This window comes from Polistes fuscatus, unplaced genomic scaffold (genome assembly GCF_010416935.1).
Source record: "Polistes fuscatus isolate 324 unplaced genomic scaffold, CU_Pfus_HIC Scaffold14, whole genome shotgun sequence".
Classification (NCBI taxonomy): domain Eukaryota; kingdom Metazoa; phylum Arthropoda; class Insecta; order Hymenoptera; family Vespidae; genus Polistes; species Polistes fuscatus.
This window is the reverse complement of record NW_025113042.1, coordinates 236,135-254,482: the sequence shown is the minus strand read 5'-3', so window position 1 is coordinate 254,482 and position 18,348 is coordinate 236,135. Positions and strand designations below refer to the sequence as shown.

The 18,348-nt window shown below is 28.4% G+C and overlaps 3 protein-coding genes across 3 annotated transcripts; 2 read left to right on the top strand and 1 right to left on the bottom strand.

The window, feature by feature from the left end:
- Nucleotides 1-100: 100 nt before the first annotated feature.
- On the top strand, nt 101-3,412 carry LOC122514228 (protein arginine N-methyltransferase 1-like). The gene is given in 4 exon segments (XM_043630921.1): nt 101-408; nt 613-751; nt 1,606-1,829; nt 1,831-3,412. Coding segments are annotated over 3 exon segments (1,146 nt in total). The 5' UTR covers nt 101-408; nt 613-685; the 3' UTR covers nt 2,687-3,412.
- A 303-nt stretch (nt 3,413-3,715) lies between these two features.
- LOC122514227 (exocyst complex component 5) lies at nt 3,716-7,354 on the bottom strand. Its single transcript, XM_043630920.1, is given in 8 exon segments — nt 3,716-4,428; nt 4,524-5,031; nt 5,124-5,612; nt 5,677-5,920; nt 5,923-6,250; nt 6,327-6,692; nt 6,695-6,769; nt 6,850-7,354. Coding segments are annotated over 8 exon segments (2,142 nt in total). The 5' UTR covers nt 6,883-7,354; the 3' UTR covers nt 3,716-4,329.
- A 1,315-nt stretch (nt 7,355-8,669) lies between these two features.
- Nucleotides 8,670-18,268, top strand: LOC122514291 (tuberin; the record flags this gene model as incomplete). Its single annotated transcript, XM_043631022.1, is given in 46 exon segments — nt 8,670-8,757; nt 9,008-9,144; nt 9,606-9,799; nt 9,922-10,125; nt 10,211-10,385; nt 10,492-10,532; nt 10,534-10,690; nt 10,770-10,911; nt 11,001-11,149; nt 11,232-11,404; nt 11,465-11,633; nt 11,792-12,013; nt 12,088-12,262; nt 12,265-12,288; nt 12,291-12,339; nt 12,413-12,486; nt 12,489-12,536; nt 12,599-12,628; nt 12,631-12,783; nt 12,786-12,860; nt 12,946-12,972; nt 12,975-13,023; nt 13,025-13,086; nt 13,089-13,138; nt 13,221-13,318; nt 13,320-13,356; nt 13,358-13,365; nt 13,474-13,511; nt 13,514-13,686; nt 13,828-13,877; nt 13,879-14,076; nt 14,078-14,172; nt 14,175-14,260; nt 14,348-14,522; nt 14,594-14,687; nt 14,689-14,790; nt 14,877-14,937; nt 14,940-15,059; nt 15,157-15,339; nt 15,416-15,591; nt 15,682-15,716; nt 15,719-16,008; nt 16,088-16,228; nt 17,395-17,565; nt 17,646-17,670; nt 17,673-18,268. Coding segments are annotated over 46 exon segments (5,205 nt in total), but the record flags the coding sequence as incomplete, so codon positions are not given.
- Between the last annotated feature and the right edge of the window lie 80 nt (nt 18,269-18,348).

The window sequence follows — 18,348 nt, the reverse complement described above, 5'->3', positions numbered from 1 at the left end:
ATAAATAAATACATTTAATACAAGATAATGAAGAATATTCGGACGACCGCACTGCGCATCTAACAGGGACGTATCAAATGATTCTTTGTTCTTGAAAATTGTACTTTCCTGGACATTTCGTCATCCTGTCTTGTAGTAATCATTTTTACCATTTCTATATTCTTTTTTTATACTTTCTTCTATCAAATGATTGAAAAATCAATGTGAGATTATATTTAATGAAAAATTTGTCCTTTTCATTGTTGGTAAATTCACATTATTGTTAAACGTTAAAGTTGTCTAAAAAGAGTTACACATGAATTTTGGAAACAAATTAAAACTTGGAATAATGTGGAATATCAATGTTAAAGAGATATTGTTGTGAAGTGTGTATTATCTTGAAAAGAACAGTTACTACAATATTAAATGGTAATCTATAATTTACATTATTAATATTATATAAATATTACGTTTTATAATTAATATAATCTACATTATATTGTCATTAAATGTTCAATAGTTTCCTTACATTTAATAAGCTTTTATTGATAAGTATTCGCCTATATGAATTGTTATTAGATAACATTGTTTTTCTTATTTTTGATTGCAATTTGTCTTCATTCGAAATAGTAGGTATTCAGTTCACCCGTATGCAAACGATTGCATACGTTCCTGAAGGTAGTCGTCTGCTGTGACGCGGAACAAAATGGCGGCAGCTAATGAAGTGCCGGCAGAAATCAACCAGAGTGGCATGTGTACTACTGAAAATCAGGTAACTTTTGACGAATTATTTTTATAATTTAATTAGAAAAGTGTTATCTGTTACATAAAATATTGTAATAAAAATTATATTTATTATGACGATTACTAAGAAATAATACTAATACATATACTAATTATTTTTACTGCCAATCGCAAAATTATAGCAAATGTATGACGAAATATATTGTTATTTCTTTAATTGGTTCCTTGGTAATAATGTTCAAATATTATTAGTAATTTCTTCGCATTATTTCTGATTAATTGAACCATGTTTAATCACTGTATTGCTGGTGCTATACAATATATAATAACATGAATTAAGTGCCCGCATGATGAACAGTATTCATGGATAATTCGATCTGTAAAAGACGCCATTCGTTTTGGCGGGCACGTGCGTCTTCTTAGATCGTACAAAATAGTTTGTTCAATTTTAAACATTTTTATTGCACAATTCGTACTGTAAATGAATAGTATTGTAAATAATATTTATACTATGTATTTTGCATATCTACGTATATTTTATTTATGCTTAACGTATATATATATTTTTTTTAATTTTATTTTACATAAAACATAGAATTTAAACAAATTTATATAAATTTTTAACTGCAAACGTTTTATATTATCACCAATTAATTATTTATTATTTGCAAACAAAATTATCCTATATAAAAGAGAAAATTACTAAGTATAATATAAGTAATTTCTTATATTTACAAAATGGTGGAATTTGATGAAATATTTGGTTATAAAATTGTATTGAAATTTAGGATTATTAAGATTATTTATATATATCTGATAAATGAGTGCATGTAGTTTAATTGATAGCATTTTTATAATATATGTTGTAACGAATGATTACAGACTTCAAAAATGGAATCAATGGATGTTGGAGAATCAGCTCCTGTAGCAGCTACAAATGCTAGCATGCCGTCGTGCAAAGAATCTGTATCTGTGGAAGATATGACATCTAGAGATTATTACTTCGATTCTTATGCTCATTATGGAATTCACGAAGAAATGTTAAAGGATGAAGTACGAACTATGACATACCGTAATTCCATGTACCACAATAAACATCTTTTAAAGGAAAACAGTTTTGGATATAGGCTGTGGTACAGGTATATTATCAATGTTTGCAGCAAAAGCTGGAGCTGCCAGAGTTATTGGGATAGAATGTTCTAATATTGTTGAGTATGCAGAAAAAATTGTGGAAGCTAATCAACTTTCAAACGTGGTAACAATTTTGAAAGGCAAAGTCGAAGAAGTTTCTTTACCAGATGACATAGAAAAAGTAGACATAATTATATCCGAGTGGATGGGTTATTGTTTATTTTACGAATCTATGCTGGACACAGTGCTTTTTGCTAGAGATAAGTGGCTTCGTGAAGATGGAATGTTATTTCCTGATAAAGCAACTCTGTTCATATGCGGCATAGAGGATAGACAATATAAGGATGAAAAAATTAATTGGTGGGATGATGTATATGGCTTTGATATGAGTAGCATAAGGAAAGTAGCAATAAGCGAACCATTGGTGGATATCGTAGATCCAAAACAAGTTGTAACAAATGCATGTCTCATCAAAGAAGTTGATCTATATACTGTAACAAAGGCCGATTTAGAATTCTCATCACCATTTACTCTTCAAGTTCGTAGAAATGATTATGTTCAAGCGCTAGTTACATTCTTCAATATCGAATTCACTAAGTGCCACAAACGAATTGGCTTTAGTACAGCGCCCGAAGTGCAATATACGCACTGGAAGCAAACAGTGTTTTATTTTGATGAATACATGACAGTAAAAAAAGGAGAAGAAATATATGGTGTATTTTCTATGAAGCCCAATGCAAGAAATTATAGAGATCTGGATTTCAGTATCGAGTTGGACTTCAAGGGAGATTTGTGCGAAATTCATGAAACAAATACGTATCGCATGCGCTGATACCACCCATGAGCTTCTCTATTCTTCTTTTACTACAATAGTTCTTCAGACTGTTTAGTGAAATCTGAACTTAAAACCTTGTTATTATTATTGAATTGTGCTAATCATTTAACGTAATTAACAGTACAGTACAAGTATGGCAAAATATTTTACTCTTTTTTTTACAACTTCAATAAAATTTAATAAAATTGTGTCATTATTTTTACACATTTGTATGCTTTATTTCTGTTAAAAACAAGACGATATATAGATTTATATGTAGTATTATTGCTTACATAAATATATTCTTGTACTATATTATTGGAACATTTCTTTAAAAATGAATTGAAAGTTGTGTGCTCTTCCTGAATGAATAATACATAACCGAATACTATTAGTATATAAATGCTGTTTGTTTTGAAAAATATTTGAAAATTGCAATCATCGAGTCAATATACAGTGTACATAGAATCAATATTTCACTAAAATATTATTTATTTCTCTTTTTATTTTTTCTTAACATTGTCGTGCATATGTAGGAATTTCATATAAATAGTATTTATGTATAATTACTTGTCAGAACAAAAGCATACAAACATATACTCTGATAGAAAATGAATTTTCATGCATAATGAAAAATACAAATCTACTGTATTTAATATTTTATAGTAAGCAAGAAACAAATACATAAAGACAAAGTGTAACTCGTCTTTGTGATATTCAATAAATTATGATTGTGCGTGAAAATTCTAACGTTCTAGTATTGCCTATGAATTATGTACTAGTAACGAAATTCCCTTAATCAATATTTTTTCTTTCTGTTTATTCCATTTATTCTACCATGGTTTGGATCTTTCCATTTAAGTATATAATTGACTCAAAATATGACTACAAAAATAATATGAAATAAAGATATTAATAAGGAGTATATGCATCAAAATGCATATGATAATTTTTAATACGTTGATATTCATCTTTTAATTCAGTTTAATTTTTATGAGAAGGGAGGGGGAGAGGATTTCATACATTAAATTACTTTTACTATTATTATCTGATATAAAACAATTTAATGTTAATCGAATTAAAAAATTTTGTTATCGATTAGTGTACTACTTTATAAAGGTAATATATGTTTTCATCAAATCAATGTATAAATTATGTTTTCAATATTGTAAATGAAAACTTTTTTTAATCTTACTAAAACGGGAAGCATATTCTTATCTTATATTTATAATTAGTTATTTCATTAAAGGTAATATGAAAACAGATAAAAGAAAGAGGGTCCCTTTATGACAATTATTATGCATTAATAAATTGTTAGTATACATTTACTATAAATGAGTATTCTCTAGTTAATTATTATCTATTTAACATGGAACGTCACATAATGTTCTAATACTTTTGTTGCTTATTAATTCAAATATAAAAAAATAAATTGAATTAATTTTACATACAAGGTATGCAGTAAAACTTAGAGAGAGATACATGTGTGATACTATTTACAAATAATTTTTTCTGTATATGTATTTTATTTTAAATGATCATCCTGTGGCCAGTCATTCTTGATTCTACGTCTATAAATACAAAAAAACAATAATTACATACAATCAACGTTACGTACATTCCAGCATTATTTAAAACTTCTATACGTAAAATACACGTTATCACGTTGCAAGACCCTTCAAACAATTAGCTAATTTTTGGGTTTTGTAGTCTGTTCTCAATTGAATGAAATTAAGTAAAACTGAACGATCAAGTACAGCCTAAAAAAATTATAGAAATTATTATAACAATATATCTGTAATATGTGGTTACTAAATATTCCGCATAGTTTTAGATAAAAAAGAGAGATATGTACCAATTGATCTCCTGAGCATACTTGTTTTAAATTTTCTGGTTTTACTAAAAGTAAATTGCACAATGCATGCAATGTATCAAATGATGATGTAACCATATCAACGTCAAGTTCTTTGACACATTTTCTATATTCATTCATGTCACATATTGCACACATTGCACCAGCAGAATTAAATTGAAATTGTTGTAAATGATCATAAATGACTTTATGAAAACGAACTCCAAGTTCTGTTAAAGCAGTTTCCAAATTCTTGCCATCTAGGGTATTTCTAATTTGACGTATCATTCCTGTTACATATTGCACTACTGTTAGGCAAGCTGGAGTACTTAAAGTATCTACATCGGTATCAGGTTTAAAATCAGTTTTCTTCTGTTCATTTTGTAAGTATATCTTAACCCAACCAACAATGGCACTTATACTTCTTTCTAAACCAGTATCTAATTTCATATCAATTTGATCTAATATAACTTTTTTTTTTAATACACATTCTCCATGTTTAGCTGTACCTCTGAAAAAATAATATTAAGTTAAAAAATTCAATTATTATTTTAAATATTAAATAATTGATAAACTTAATGAGAGAGAAATAGAGAAATTTACATAATGAGAGGAAGCACACTATCATTAAATTGTTCTTCCAAAAGACGAACTATTGCATTGCACTGATGCATGACATTGAAGAAATGTATTTCTGGTTGAGTTCTACTTTCTGGTATTGGTACGCTTTGCAACCCAAGCTCTAATGCATAATCAACGTGTTCATTTATCAAGTATTGTAACAATATTTCAAAAATTTGAACCACATTTACAGATAAATCATTGGGTTGTGATAATAATTGGCATCTTTGAAAAGCCATTTTACTTCTTTGTAAAAGTGCAATGGCTAACTCTTCCGAAAGAAATGTTTCTCCACCATAATTTTCTATTTGTGCAATATTTATATTTGTTCTTGCTGCAAGCGCAGCTTGCAAATCACGACGTAATTCTTGAAAACTACCAGTTTGCAGTTGCTTTTTTTGGTGATTTTTGGATTCATAATATTCAATTAATAAAGTTGCTGATTTCTCTCGTAATGCTTTAATTTCAGTACTAAAACATATTAAATGGATTAATTGTTTGTATATTCATAACATTTTTTAAAATATAAACTTACGTGATATAAGTATCTAAATATTTTTGAAATATATTTCTAGTTAATTTTTTAAGGTAACTATCATCAGTACCCATGTTAAACATTTTTAATTCATTTGATAATTTAACAGTTCTTCCATACAAATCATGTAAATTTTTGAGATATTTATCAGAATCAGTTTTATCGGCCAACTTAGCAACAGCATTTTTGAAGTCGTAGATGATAAATGTTAAGAACGAATTTGCCATTACTTGTTCTGGATTAGAAATACTTGTTCCATTAATTTATTATATTTTGTACACATTGGTATTACATCTTGAAACACATCCTTTCCACCAAATGAACCCATTTGACTTTGTTCTATAAATGCATCAATGCATTGTGAATAGCCTTTAAACTGAGATAATACAGATGCTAATTCTTTCATTCTAACTGCATCTTCTCGACTGTGTGATTGAACAAATTCTTCTATAAGATTACGTTCTATTTCATCATATTTAATGCTTATCTTTTTCTTCGCATGTTCAAATTTGTCTGCGGGTAACTCTTGAGCAATAAGATGCAATTTCTGAATCACATCTGCTGCTTCATCTAACTGAAATAAGAAATAGTGACATAAAGAAAAGCTTGCTTTTCAATATAATAATAGTTTTTAAGCATAATGCTCTTACTGAAGTTTTATCTGTAAAAATGGTATCAGTTAAAGGTCCAGGACTTAAGAATTCTGAGAAATAACGCATAAGTTTTTGAGCTTCAACTGCTCTAGCTCTTGGTATATTAACACTTTCTAATTGATCTCCTAAATGAAGAACTTTTGTAGCAACAGAATTTATTCTTTCGTCTAATTGATGAAACAAGTCAATCGAATGTTTATTTCTTTCTTGTAAATCTAATATTTCAAGAGCGTGCCTGGCTTCTTCATCCTTTAAAGCAGCTTCTAACTTGTCACACTTTTTTTGCTGACGTTCTTCTAAAATTTGTAAATCCTTAATAGCTTGTAAGAAAGTCTCATGTACAATGACAGGATTAAAAATGCTTTGCTTCCATCTTTTGTTTTATCATTAACGGTCCTCCAAGCTAGACGTTCAACAAATTCTTCTGGATCAAAAGGCTCCTAAAGAAATAATATATATCATTTTATATTACATATGCATATTTATATGGATATGTATATACATATAATCACAAACTCACTTGTTCCAATTCTTTCATATATTGTTGCATCATTTTGAAAAGTTCGTTTCAAATGTATAAATAAATTATGTGCCCAATATAAAACTATGTTAGAATAAGGTTAGAAATAAAATAAAAAGTTATTATATTTTCAGAGTAAAAAAAGACAAAATAAATAAAAATACGTGATTTATTATTCTCGTGATAGAATAAGTGATGTGTGGTAGACAATAAAATATATGGTCATCTGATACGTAATCATTATAATAAAATATCAATGAAATCAATGTTGCTCAAATAAACTCTTTATAATCACCGCCTGAATTCTAACCAATTAACGCAGATCCTTATTTATTCGCACATTTTTATTTACATTCAGTGTCACGTAAAGAAATATTTTAATATGTTACAACTTTTCAAAATGTATATTCCATAATATTACTGGATATAAATAATTATAATTTTGAAAATCTAATGAAATCTAAACAGATATTCCTTATAATCGTAAGTAACCTGCAATTTTGATTATGTACCTTCGAAATATTGTTGAAGTCTTCATATCTACGTTTAGATTTATTTCGATTTAATTTTATGAACAAAAAATTAAAAATAAAAGAAAAAATATTATGAATAATTTTGTTCAATCTACTATTGATAATTATCGTGAAAACATAATTTTTTTTCCATAAAAAACTAATTGTAAATATAATGTACCGACATTTTGTCTCTACACAACGGGTAGAGAACAAAAAAGTTGGCATAAAACTTCTAGAATTAAGAAAAATGAAGATATACATTTAATTGCTAGCTATTTGCTAATTCGAAATCCATAATTGCTATGTCTTTTAATTAATTATTTAATTAGTTATTAATAATTAAAAATGTGGAAACGTCATGATGAGGTTATATGTTATACTCATGCGCAACCACAAATTCAAGGTGCATGCGCACTTTGAAAAAATAAAAGTAAAGTTGGTAAAAACCTGCAGGGGATATATTTAAAGTTGATTTCCAAAGGAACAACCATGGAGACTATACAAGAAACACGAACTCCATGTATACAAATGGGATATAAAAATAAGAGGGCGATCGTGTTCTATTTCGTTTTTATATCAGAACATACCCATCATATAGGTTAAAATAAGTGTTCTTTGTATAGTCTCCATGGTTGTTACTTTGGAAATCAACTTAAAATATATCCCCTGCAGGTTTACCAACTTTACTTTTATTTTTTTCAAAGTGCGCATGCACCTTGAATTTGTGGTTGCGCATGCGTATAACATATAACCTCTTCATGACGTTTTCACAATTTTAATTATTAATAACTAATTAAATAATTAATTAATAAAGTTTAAAGTTATGTATTTTAAATAAACATTTTATTAGCAATTTAGCTCACTTATTCATTTTTTTCTGCTATGGCCAACTACGTTGCTTTACTAAGAAATAAAAATTTTTCACATTTTTAATTATCAATAATTAATTAAATAATTAATTAAAAGACATAGCAATTATGGATTTCGAATTAGTAAATAGTTAGCAATTAAATGTATATCTTCATTTTTCTTAATTCTGGAGGTTTCATGCCAACTTTTTGTGCTAACGGGTAGACCTTTATTATATCTATTCGTTCTTCCTTTTATCCGCTATTCGAAGCTGCGGCGCCACCTCTGTATTTCTTATTACCTTCTGAGTTTTTCAATGCTAAATTTCACATTGATTGTACAACCTATAAAATACATATTCCATGATTAAGATTTGTTTTTGACATATCCAATGTTATACGATATAATATAATGAAAGTCCTTTGAAACTCGTTTCATTCTGTATGTTTCAGTTAACAATCCGAATTATCAAAAATGAGTTCAAAGGACAAGGATAATAAAACTTTACACGATAAATTGAAGCAATTCTTTCGTATTAATAAAGGTAAATTAAATTCGAACATTATTGTAAATATCAATCTTAAACAGGTTTTCTACATTCATTTGTTTATTAAGAACTATTGATATCTTAAAAATACTTGTTAATTAATAAAATCATAATTAATTTCATAATTTATAAATTGTTAATATATATATGTAACTAGCTTTTTGTGAAAATACTTTAGAATAAATATATATATATATTTTAATGAATTTACGTAAATAATATATACTTTTAATATATTATTTTTTAGGAAATTATAAAAGTCGCGAAGATTTTACATTATCACACGACATTGAAAAAGAAATTAGTCCTGACAGTCCGGTACATCATCGTACTAAAGTTATTAAAGATCTTTGTGACGCAGTACTTAATCAACAATGGGAAGATGTAAATTATTATTCTTATTATTATTATATTTATTTAGAAATATATTAGTCAAGGTTGTCAAGATAACTTCTTCATAGACACAAACATAATATGTACAAATCACAAATATTCGACATGTTCTTTTTTCATTTGAATGCAATTCTAATATCTATGGATCATAGATTGACATGTACTTTCGAATATTCCTTGAACTAGTGTATTTCCAAAGAAATCCCTCTGTGTACATTAAATATGTTGCCAAGAGACTCGCTTACTCGAAACTTTAATACTTATAAATAATAAAAGTTAATTTATTACATTGAAAGGGTTGACTTTAGAATTCATGTTGTTAAGACGTTTTACACTCCTCTTGATAAGTATTATAAATTCTTCAATTATCAGACCCTTTTTTTTACCACTCTGTGTAGATATTTAAATAGTAAAGATTAATTATACATATATATATTATTATTTTCTATTAGAGAGCAGCTGAACGTTTATGGAATTTAGTTCAAGATTTACTGGGAAAGAATATACCACGCGAACACAGACATGTAACATTGAATTTTTTAAGATGTCTTGTACAAGGTCAATATTCTAAATTATCTGCTTTAATGCGAGTAAAATTTTTCATGGTAGTAAAAGATCATAATATTCCTGAAGATATTGGACCTAGGTAACAGAAAAATCATTTTCGACATATTTTCTTTTTTTATTCTTTATTTTTGAAAATTTACATTATTATATTAAAAAGTGTAATATAATATGTAATAAATGATAAAAATTAATGTATATTAGGTTAGAATTACTTCAAAGTTTAACAGAAAATGGAAAGGATATTTTACATTTGGAGGAAAGAATGGGCCCATTTTTATTAGAATGGCTACCAACGGTAACTAACGATGATGGTAATCGGGGTGCTGAATTTCTATCACTCTTAGTTAACATCATTAAATTTAATTCTGCTTACATCGACGAACATATTGTATCGGGTCTTATTCAGTAAATAATAATCTCTCTATTAATAGAATTTTCTACTTTCTCTAATATTTCATGTAAAATTTCTTCTTAAACTTGTACATTTTAGGTGTATTTGTCATCTATGTTATTACAGTAATAACACAGATGTAGTCTCAGGATGTTTAGAAGTTCTTGATGCAATAGTATGCTACAGTAATTTACAACCAGACTCATTACAGATGTTTATTATAGCGTTATGCAGAAGTGTCAATGTTGAAACATATTGTCAGATAAGCTGGAAGGTACGTAGAGTGAATTAAAGATACATTTTTTTTACTACGCAATTTGGTCAATCTATTATTTACTAAGAAAAATGTTTTATTATTTACTATATATATATAAATGCAGATAATGAGAAATTTATTGGGTACTCATATGGGACATTCTGCATTATACAATGTGTCGTTTATTACAAGATATAAATTTTCAACGTGATGTACGGCTCCTTAGAGGTGCTGTTTTTTATGTCAATATGGGACTATGGGGTACACATAGAATTCCTAAATTAGTTTGTACACCGACATCAGTTCTACCATCATTTCGTCAGGTAAATATACCATAAATAAATCTAAAAATGATTATTCAAAAGTTTAAAAGTATATATTTAAAATAACTACCTCTCCAAGGCTTTACAATGCAATCATCCAATTGTAATGTATGAAGTTACATTATCGATTCAAAGATTAGTAAATAAATGTGGTGCTGAACTTCATGAACCAACATGGAGCATTATCCTTGATATCATAGAAGATATAATCGTACATACTGGTAATTTATACATAATATTTTCATTTTTATATGAATTTGGATTTACAAAGAAAGACAAATTAGAACTGGATGTTATTATTTTTGTTCAGAAACTAGTAATCAACCAGCCACCAAACAAGTATCGATAAGTTTGCACGAAACAATAAATAATATTGAAAATTTGCTTGATATTAATCATTACAATGGTTATGTAGAAAGATTTTATAATCTTGTAGAACGTTGCAGTAACGTACGCTCTGTAAGTAATAATTTTTTCTCGTGTGAAAAAATATTTTAAAATAAAGCTTCAAATAATATACTTATTATTAATTATTTTCTAGGAATCTTCGGTTTTAAAATTAATTGAATACAGAGCTTCTAGAATAAATCCTATGCACCATCATTGGCAATCTAGACTGTTATCACTAATGGAACTTTATTATAAAACAGATATGCGCACTAATATAAGAGTAAAAGCTCTTAATGTATTAGCTAATGTGATTCAAGTTAATAGGTATTATTAATTTTTATATTTACAGAATTTTGAATAGAGCAATATATCTAGTATTTTTAGGCCGCAATACGAAGATGAGTTAATAGAACGTACAGTTGTGCCATATTTGCAACACGTTGATATGGATCCAGATATTACAATCCGTAATGTTGCCGCATATCTTCTTGTGGACCTTTGTTTAGAGTGCGAGACTAAAAGATGTTTGGAATTTTTAGATATATTAGAAAAGGTAATTAACTGCTTAGATAATAACTACTATATTCACTTCTATTTTGTTTAATACAATGATATAATATAAACAATAATAATTATAGAAATAGTAATAATCTAGCTCCGATAAGCAAGTATTTCAATGTTTTTCTTAGACATAAATATCTTTATTTATAGATAATTAATAGACCATTTACATCAGATACATTAATATCAATTGACACTGATATAAAGGATATAAAAACAGCTGTTGTTGGTATAATAAAAATACTTACTTTTAAGATGTATCATTTGCCATCGAGTCATGCCATTTGTGCTTACAAAATTTTAGTAAATCATCTTGAGCAGCATTATAAAGATCCCTCTATTTTTCATAATGTATCTACAATTAGATATCTGGTATGTGAGACAGAAAACTACTTTTCCTTCTATTTAATAACTTATAATGTATTAATGTATTTTGTTTAATCTAGATTTTTGACTGCTTTTTAAAAATCAGATCAAACACTTTGTATCATCTTGGTTTCTTGGACCCATCAAATGCTACAGTAATACGTTACAGTCCTTACTTGTACTGGAACATCCCTCTTCAGAAAGAATTAGTAATGTGGTGGTAGTAGTCTCCACCTGTTAGTCCTGCACCATTGCAGCTACTTCTTATCAGATTACTCATATGTCTTAACGTATGCTTGTAAAGCTGTTATTTCTTGTATAAACAAGAAAAAGGTTCGAATTTAAATTAATTTGTATAATTAAAATGAATTTTAATCGTTATTCGTTAATCGCATTATATATTACAGATTGGAAAGTTTTACAACTTGTATTAAAAGAATTACCACAATTGCAAACAGAGCTTGATATTATCGTGGATACTATGATATTGATTTCTTTGCTACAGCATTGTGTTCCATGGTAACATTTAATATACACATATATATTTTTTTTCTTAATAATTGAATACCTAATATTTTACAGGTTAGTGATAGAAATTAAAGCTACCAGAATCTTTGTATAATACCCACCTAAATTTACTCTTTCTGAATTTCGAGTTTATGTTTTTCCGGTTTTAGCATCTTTGTCATCGTATCATGCCTACTTAGAACCTAATTACAGCAAACTAATCAAATGTTTAGAGGTATTATAAATAAATATTTGCATTATATAAGTGCGCACGTGCTACTTTCAATCTTAACAAAAATCTCAGCTACAGTCCACATTGCTATTCCTATATTGGAATTTCTGTCTAGTGAGTATAAATCTATAAATTAAATCTTTAAATATTATATCTTTTTTTTTATATCAAAATAATGCAATTTAAAACATTGTTTTAGCTCTTACTAGACTACCAAAAGTTTTTGCCAGTTCATTGGAGATCAACATATGTCTGTATTTGCTATACTATTGCCATATAAATCCATTTAAATATAATCATTATACAGTATCGTTAGCTCATCATGTAATTGCTGTATGGTTTTGAAATGTAGACTATCGTTTCGAAGAGATTTTGTTAAATTTATCACTGCGGTATGTAATATTCATTGACATATCTCGAAGCTTTAAATTATAAAATAAATAATATTAATATAATTATATTTTTTTATAATAGGGTCTTAGAGCAAATGGAATAGTTCCTTTTGAAGAAGGACATTTAATGAAATCTGATTTTAGTTTAATTAATGAAGACTCTTCAAGTAGAAACGTAGTTTATGGCTCGATATACTGTCTCAACGTATTCCGCTCGCGCCTAAAAGGTAATCATATTCTATATTATAATTTTCTTTTATGGCAATTAAGTATTCAAATATTACTTTTTTGTACAAATTGAATTACTTTCCTTTTCTTTTTCCCTCCAATTCTAGATTGCCAGCAGCAGATTTTCTTCTTAAGGAAGGTCAATCTAGACGTGGCTTCTTGGTAATAGACTTATTAGTGTCACAACAAGTGGCTGCAGTAACAAAGCAATGCGTGGCGGTTTATGTGACAATTGTTGGGTAGCATGTAAATCCAGGCCTCAATCACCTGAACATATAAAGTCCTCCCAAACAAATTTACGTAGAATATCTAGTTTGGAGGTATATTAAATAGTCGCTTATATTTAAATTTTTGTATATAACAATTATTTATGTGAATTTACAAATGTAAATAGAGAATATTTCAATCACGTGTATGATTTTTCAATATGTAATATTAAAGTTATAAATAATGCTTTTCAGATTGGGAAAGAAGAAAAATTGTCTAGGCAATCTTATAGCGGACACGGAAATTAATGCAAATACTACTGCAAATTGTCCAATCGAAGAATCGAAAAAATCAATAGACGATATGGATAATACAAAACGAGAAATTCTCATAGAAAAAAATAAAAAAGATCATAAAAAGCAATCAAAATTAGAACAAATACTTGAAATAAAAAAAGATGAAGAGCATGTACTTTGTGCTTGTTGGTGCCAAGGTTGGGCTGAAATATGTACGTAGACCTACGGGCGATATGTCTTGGATTATGAGAATTCAAAACTCTATGCAATTAGAAACTCCAATGGATTTTCCTGTAAATGACATTAGGCTCTTTATATGCCACTTCCAAGTGATGGTGTATCGAGTAGGCAACAAGAATCTACTATAGATTACTCAGGAGATGAAGGAGAGGTATTTAATAAAAGAACATTCATTGTTGTAATAATGAACAAAATCCCCAAGTTTTGCAATTGTAAGAATTGTTAAATATTGTTTTAGGATGGACTGGATAAAAATGATTTTCCACAAAGCGAGCAAAGTAGTATAATGAAATCAATGACTTCTTCGTCTGTGTCTTCAGGTCCAATTGCAATACCTGGTTCGCCTGCTCGTCCGAGTCCCTCGCGTCAAAGTTCACAAGATAGTTTTGAAAGTTTAGAGGAAGGCGAGGATGGTATGTTTGATAAATAATAATGTAGGAAGGTAAATATTGAAAATAATCATTTAAACTAAATATTATAGTAGATATCAGGCGGGCTCGAAATCCAGTACGTAGATCAAACTCAAGTCCTGAAATGAGTGCCAATTGGAAAAATCCATTTTTAAATAAAGATAAGATTAATACAACAATTTGATAAAGATCTGTCTGCTATGGATGTAGATATTAAATTAGAAGCAGAATTGAAAAAGCATACAAAAACTAATTTTTCAAAAGACATGAGGTGGTATTTAACTCGATGTTTTATTTTATTTATTTCCTTAGTATTAAGAATCTGTCTCTATTATAGGTATAAATTATTAATTTTAGAGTAAGTTATGAAGCAATACCAGAAGAGATGTTTAGCATGGGTACTACACCACCATCGTCAGAAATACCGCGGCAGATCATCCAAGTACCTTACGATCACAGCGTTCGTATCCTGGAGCAACACAAGCGACGCAAATAACTACTAATAGCAATACTGTACCGCCATCGCCAACTACTGCACAGGCATGAAAAACACTAACAATAATGATACGAGTTACTTTTATTAACGTTATATTATCTACGGATTACGTAATATAATATACATCTGTCAAATAATTAGGCACCTGGAAACTTCTTGACAACTCAAGTTCGTACAACGCAAATGCAATCAACAGGAACGAAACCTCCGCAATCGCCAACACAGATTTATCCTCGTTTGGTTAATTATGACACTAATCAAAAACAAATAATGATAGCTAGCGAAAATAAACCTCCTATTGGTAGAAATCTACTTGTCGATAAGGTATATTAATTGTAATGCATTATATAAACTATTATTTAAACTATAATTAATAATTTGTTTTGTCTTCTTTTATTAGAAAGATGAAAGGCCGGATCCGTCTGCATTACCACCTTTACCAATACCTTTCCGCGATAGAGGACATACCATCTCTGTAATGAGTCCAGTTACAAAATCCCGTAATGAATGGAATAGCGCTCGACGAGGTAATTCACCACGTATTAAGGAATCTCCTCGGACCGGTATAAATCCTAGGTAGTGTATAGAATTCAGGCAAAGAAACATTAAATATGAAATGAATAATTTTCTATAACTAAACTAACGTATTAAATATCCATATTACAGTTTTGTGTTTTTACAATTATATCACACTGCACAGCTACCATATTAGTTCCTCAAACAACTGCTGTACAAAGAGCGGTAACAAATTTAGATAGAATACAACCATATGAAACTCATAAAATTGGAGTTTTATATGTTGGTCCAGGACAAGTTTCCAATGAGGTTGAAATATTAGCTAATCAGCATGGTTCTGATCGATACATGAAATTTTTAAAAGATTTAGGAACTTTAATTCGATTGAAAGATGTAGATGAAAGTGTATTAGGAGGATTAGATCGCAATGGCGAAACTGGAAATTTTGCATATATATGGCAAGATGATGTTACACAAGTTTGTACTACTTTAATTAACTATTTATGTTTAATTTAATTTAAAATAAATACAGTTATTTTTTATTTTTTTATTTTAGGTTGCATTTCATGTAGCTACATTAATGCCAACAAAACAAAGCGATCCACAATGTACTTCTAAGAAACAACATATGGAAATGATTATGTAACTGTTTGTTTATAATGAATCAGGAGAATCGTACAATATTCAGACTGTCAAGGTAAGTTATTAATTGATATATGTTCTCCGTATAATTAATACGACAATTTTTGAGATATATATGTTATAGTCCAAGTGGGAAATGCCGGAATTATGAACAATTCCAAGCATTTTTAGGAATGTAGGCGAAAGGAATTGTTATGGAATTTTACACATTGTACAAATACTTAGTATTTATAAATAAATACTATTTAGGCATTTCAGTAGCTACATTATGCCAACAACAGCGACCACAATGTACCAACAACATAAAAATTATGTAACATAATGAATCGGAGAATCGTACAATATCAGACTGTCAAGGTAAGTTATTAATTGATATATGTTCTCCGTATAATTAATACGACAATTTTTGAGATATATGTTTAGTCCAAGTGGGAAATGCCGGAATTATGAACAATTCCAAGCATTTTTAGGCAATGTAGGCAACAGAGGAATTGTTACGGAATTTTCCTAGGCATTGTACATAATACTTAGGTATTTTATAGAATATTAAATGCTATTTAGGCAACGTTGAGAAGAATACATTATCGGTCAACATGCGTACGCACACACACCACACAACACACACAACACAACACACACTCCGCCCCCCACAAAAGCAAGAATGGAATGGAGGTTTTTGAGACTCTGCGTGCCGCTATACTATGCGCACCTCTATAAACTGAAACTTACTCATTGCTGGTGTATTATTATGTAGGGCCTATTGTTACTTATCATAGTAGAAAGTTATTACATTTAGACCGATATTTATAGAGATTACCATCGAAAATCTGTATCGTTTGTTCCTTATGATAGCGGAAGATAAGCAGTTTAGAACGAAATGTTTCATATCTGCTTTTTTACTTTACCGGTTTCTCATTTGTTATTTACACAATATCTAAGAAATGTGAGAAATATGAATAGATTCTTACATTGCCGGGTTTTTTGACATTATCAGCAATGTCTAGGCATTGTTCATAATTCCGGATTTCCTACTTGGACTATAACATATACAATACAATAGATCCTATTAGTTTGAATAGTTATTAAAATATTCTGTAATAGTCTAATTAATTTATCTTATATAATGAATATTTAATAATAATTACATTACAATGAATTGTAATAATATTTAGTAGTAGGTACTAAAATATTGAATTTTTTTACGATAAATTTGTATTTCAGGGACAATTCAATTATGCTTGCGTTGTGATCCAACCTTTAGATCATGGCACTAATCAAGTAACGGTACAAGCAAGAGAAGAACTTGCAGAGCATATTGGTCATAGTGAACCAAAAATCATTTCCGATGAAAACCTAGCTATACTCGCACGTCAGCTTGCTTTGCATGCAAATGTAAATTCTTCTATATAACGAATAGCAAAAGTTTAATTTACTATCTTTAAATTGATGATGATCATTGTAATTATTTGCAGCTAGCCTCCATGGTTTCTTCTTCCATAAACAAAATAATCGTAATCCATATGCTTCCAATTGGTTGGAACGTTTGAGGCATATTAAAAGACTTAGAAACAAAGTACTACAAGAATCCGTAAATAATAATTCTGAAGGTAATTCAGATGATTTATCACCAAGATCTAATAAACGAGTCTATATGGATGACTTTACCGAATATACAACATAAATTTATTTAAAAAATTATATTATACAAAAATTAAATCATTCAAAAATATATATATATGTGTATATATATATGTATGTATATATACATAATATTTATCATAATTGTTTTTTTACGATCATCTTATTTCTAATACTCAAATATTGTTTGTCAAAATTGACATTCTTTACATTTCTAAAATTAAATAATTAAACTCTATAATCACTGTTTATTTTCATTTAACTAATTTCTTAAAGTATCAAGGAAGATTAATAATGTATATATATTTCTTATTATCTTAAAAAAATATGTATATTTAAAATTATATTCCTGATACATTAATAATTAACAATTATAAAAATCTCACATAAAGACATAACATTCGAATTGTATATACATTGTTTATTTTTGTCAAAATAAACTAACGACGATATAATATATTGGACGAATATATATCGATATATATTGGACGAATTTCGAAATACATAAAAGTCATGAAATTTAAACAGAGGTATCAA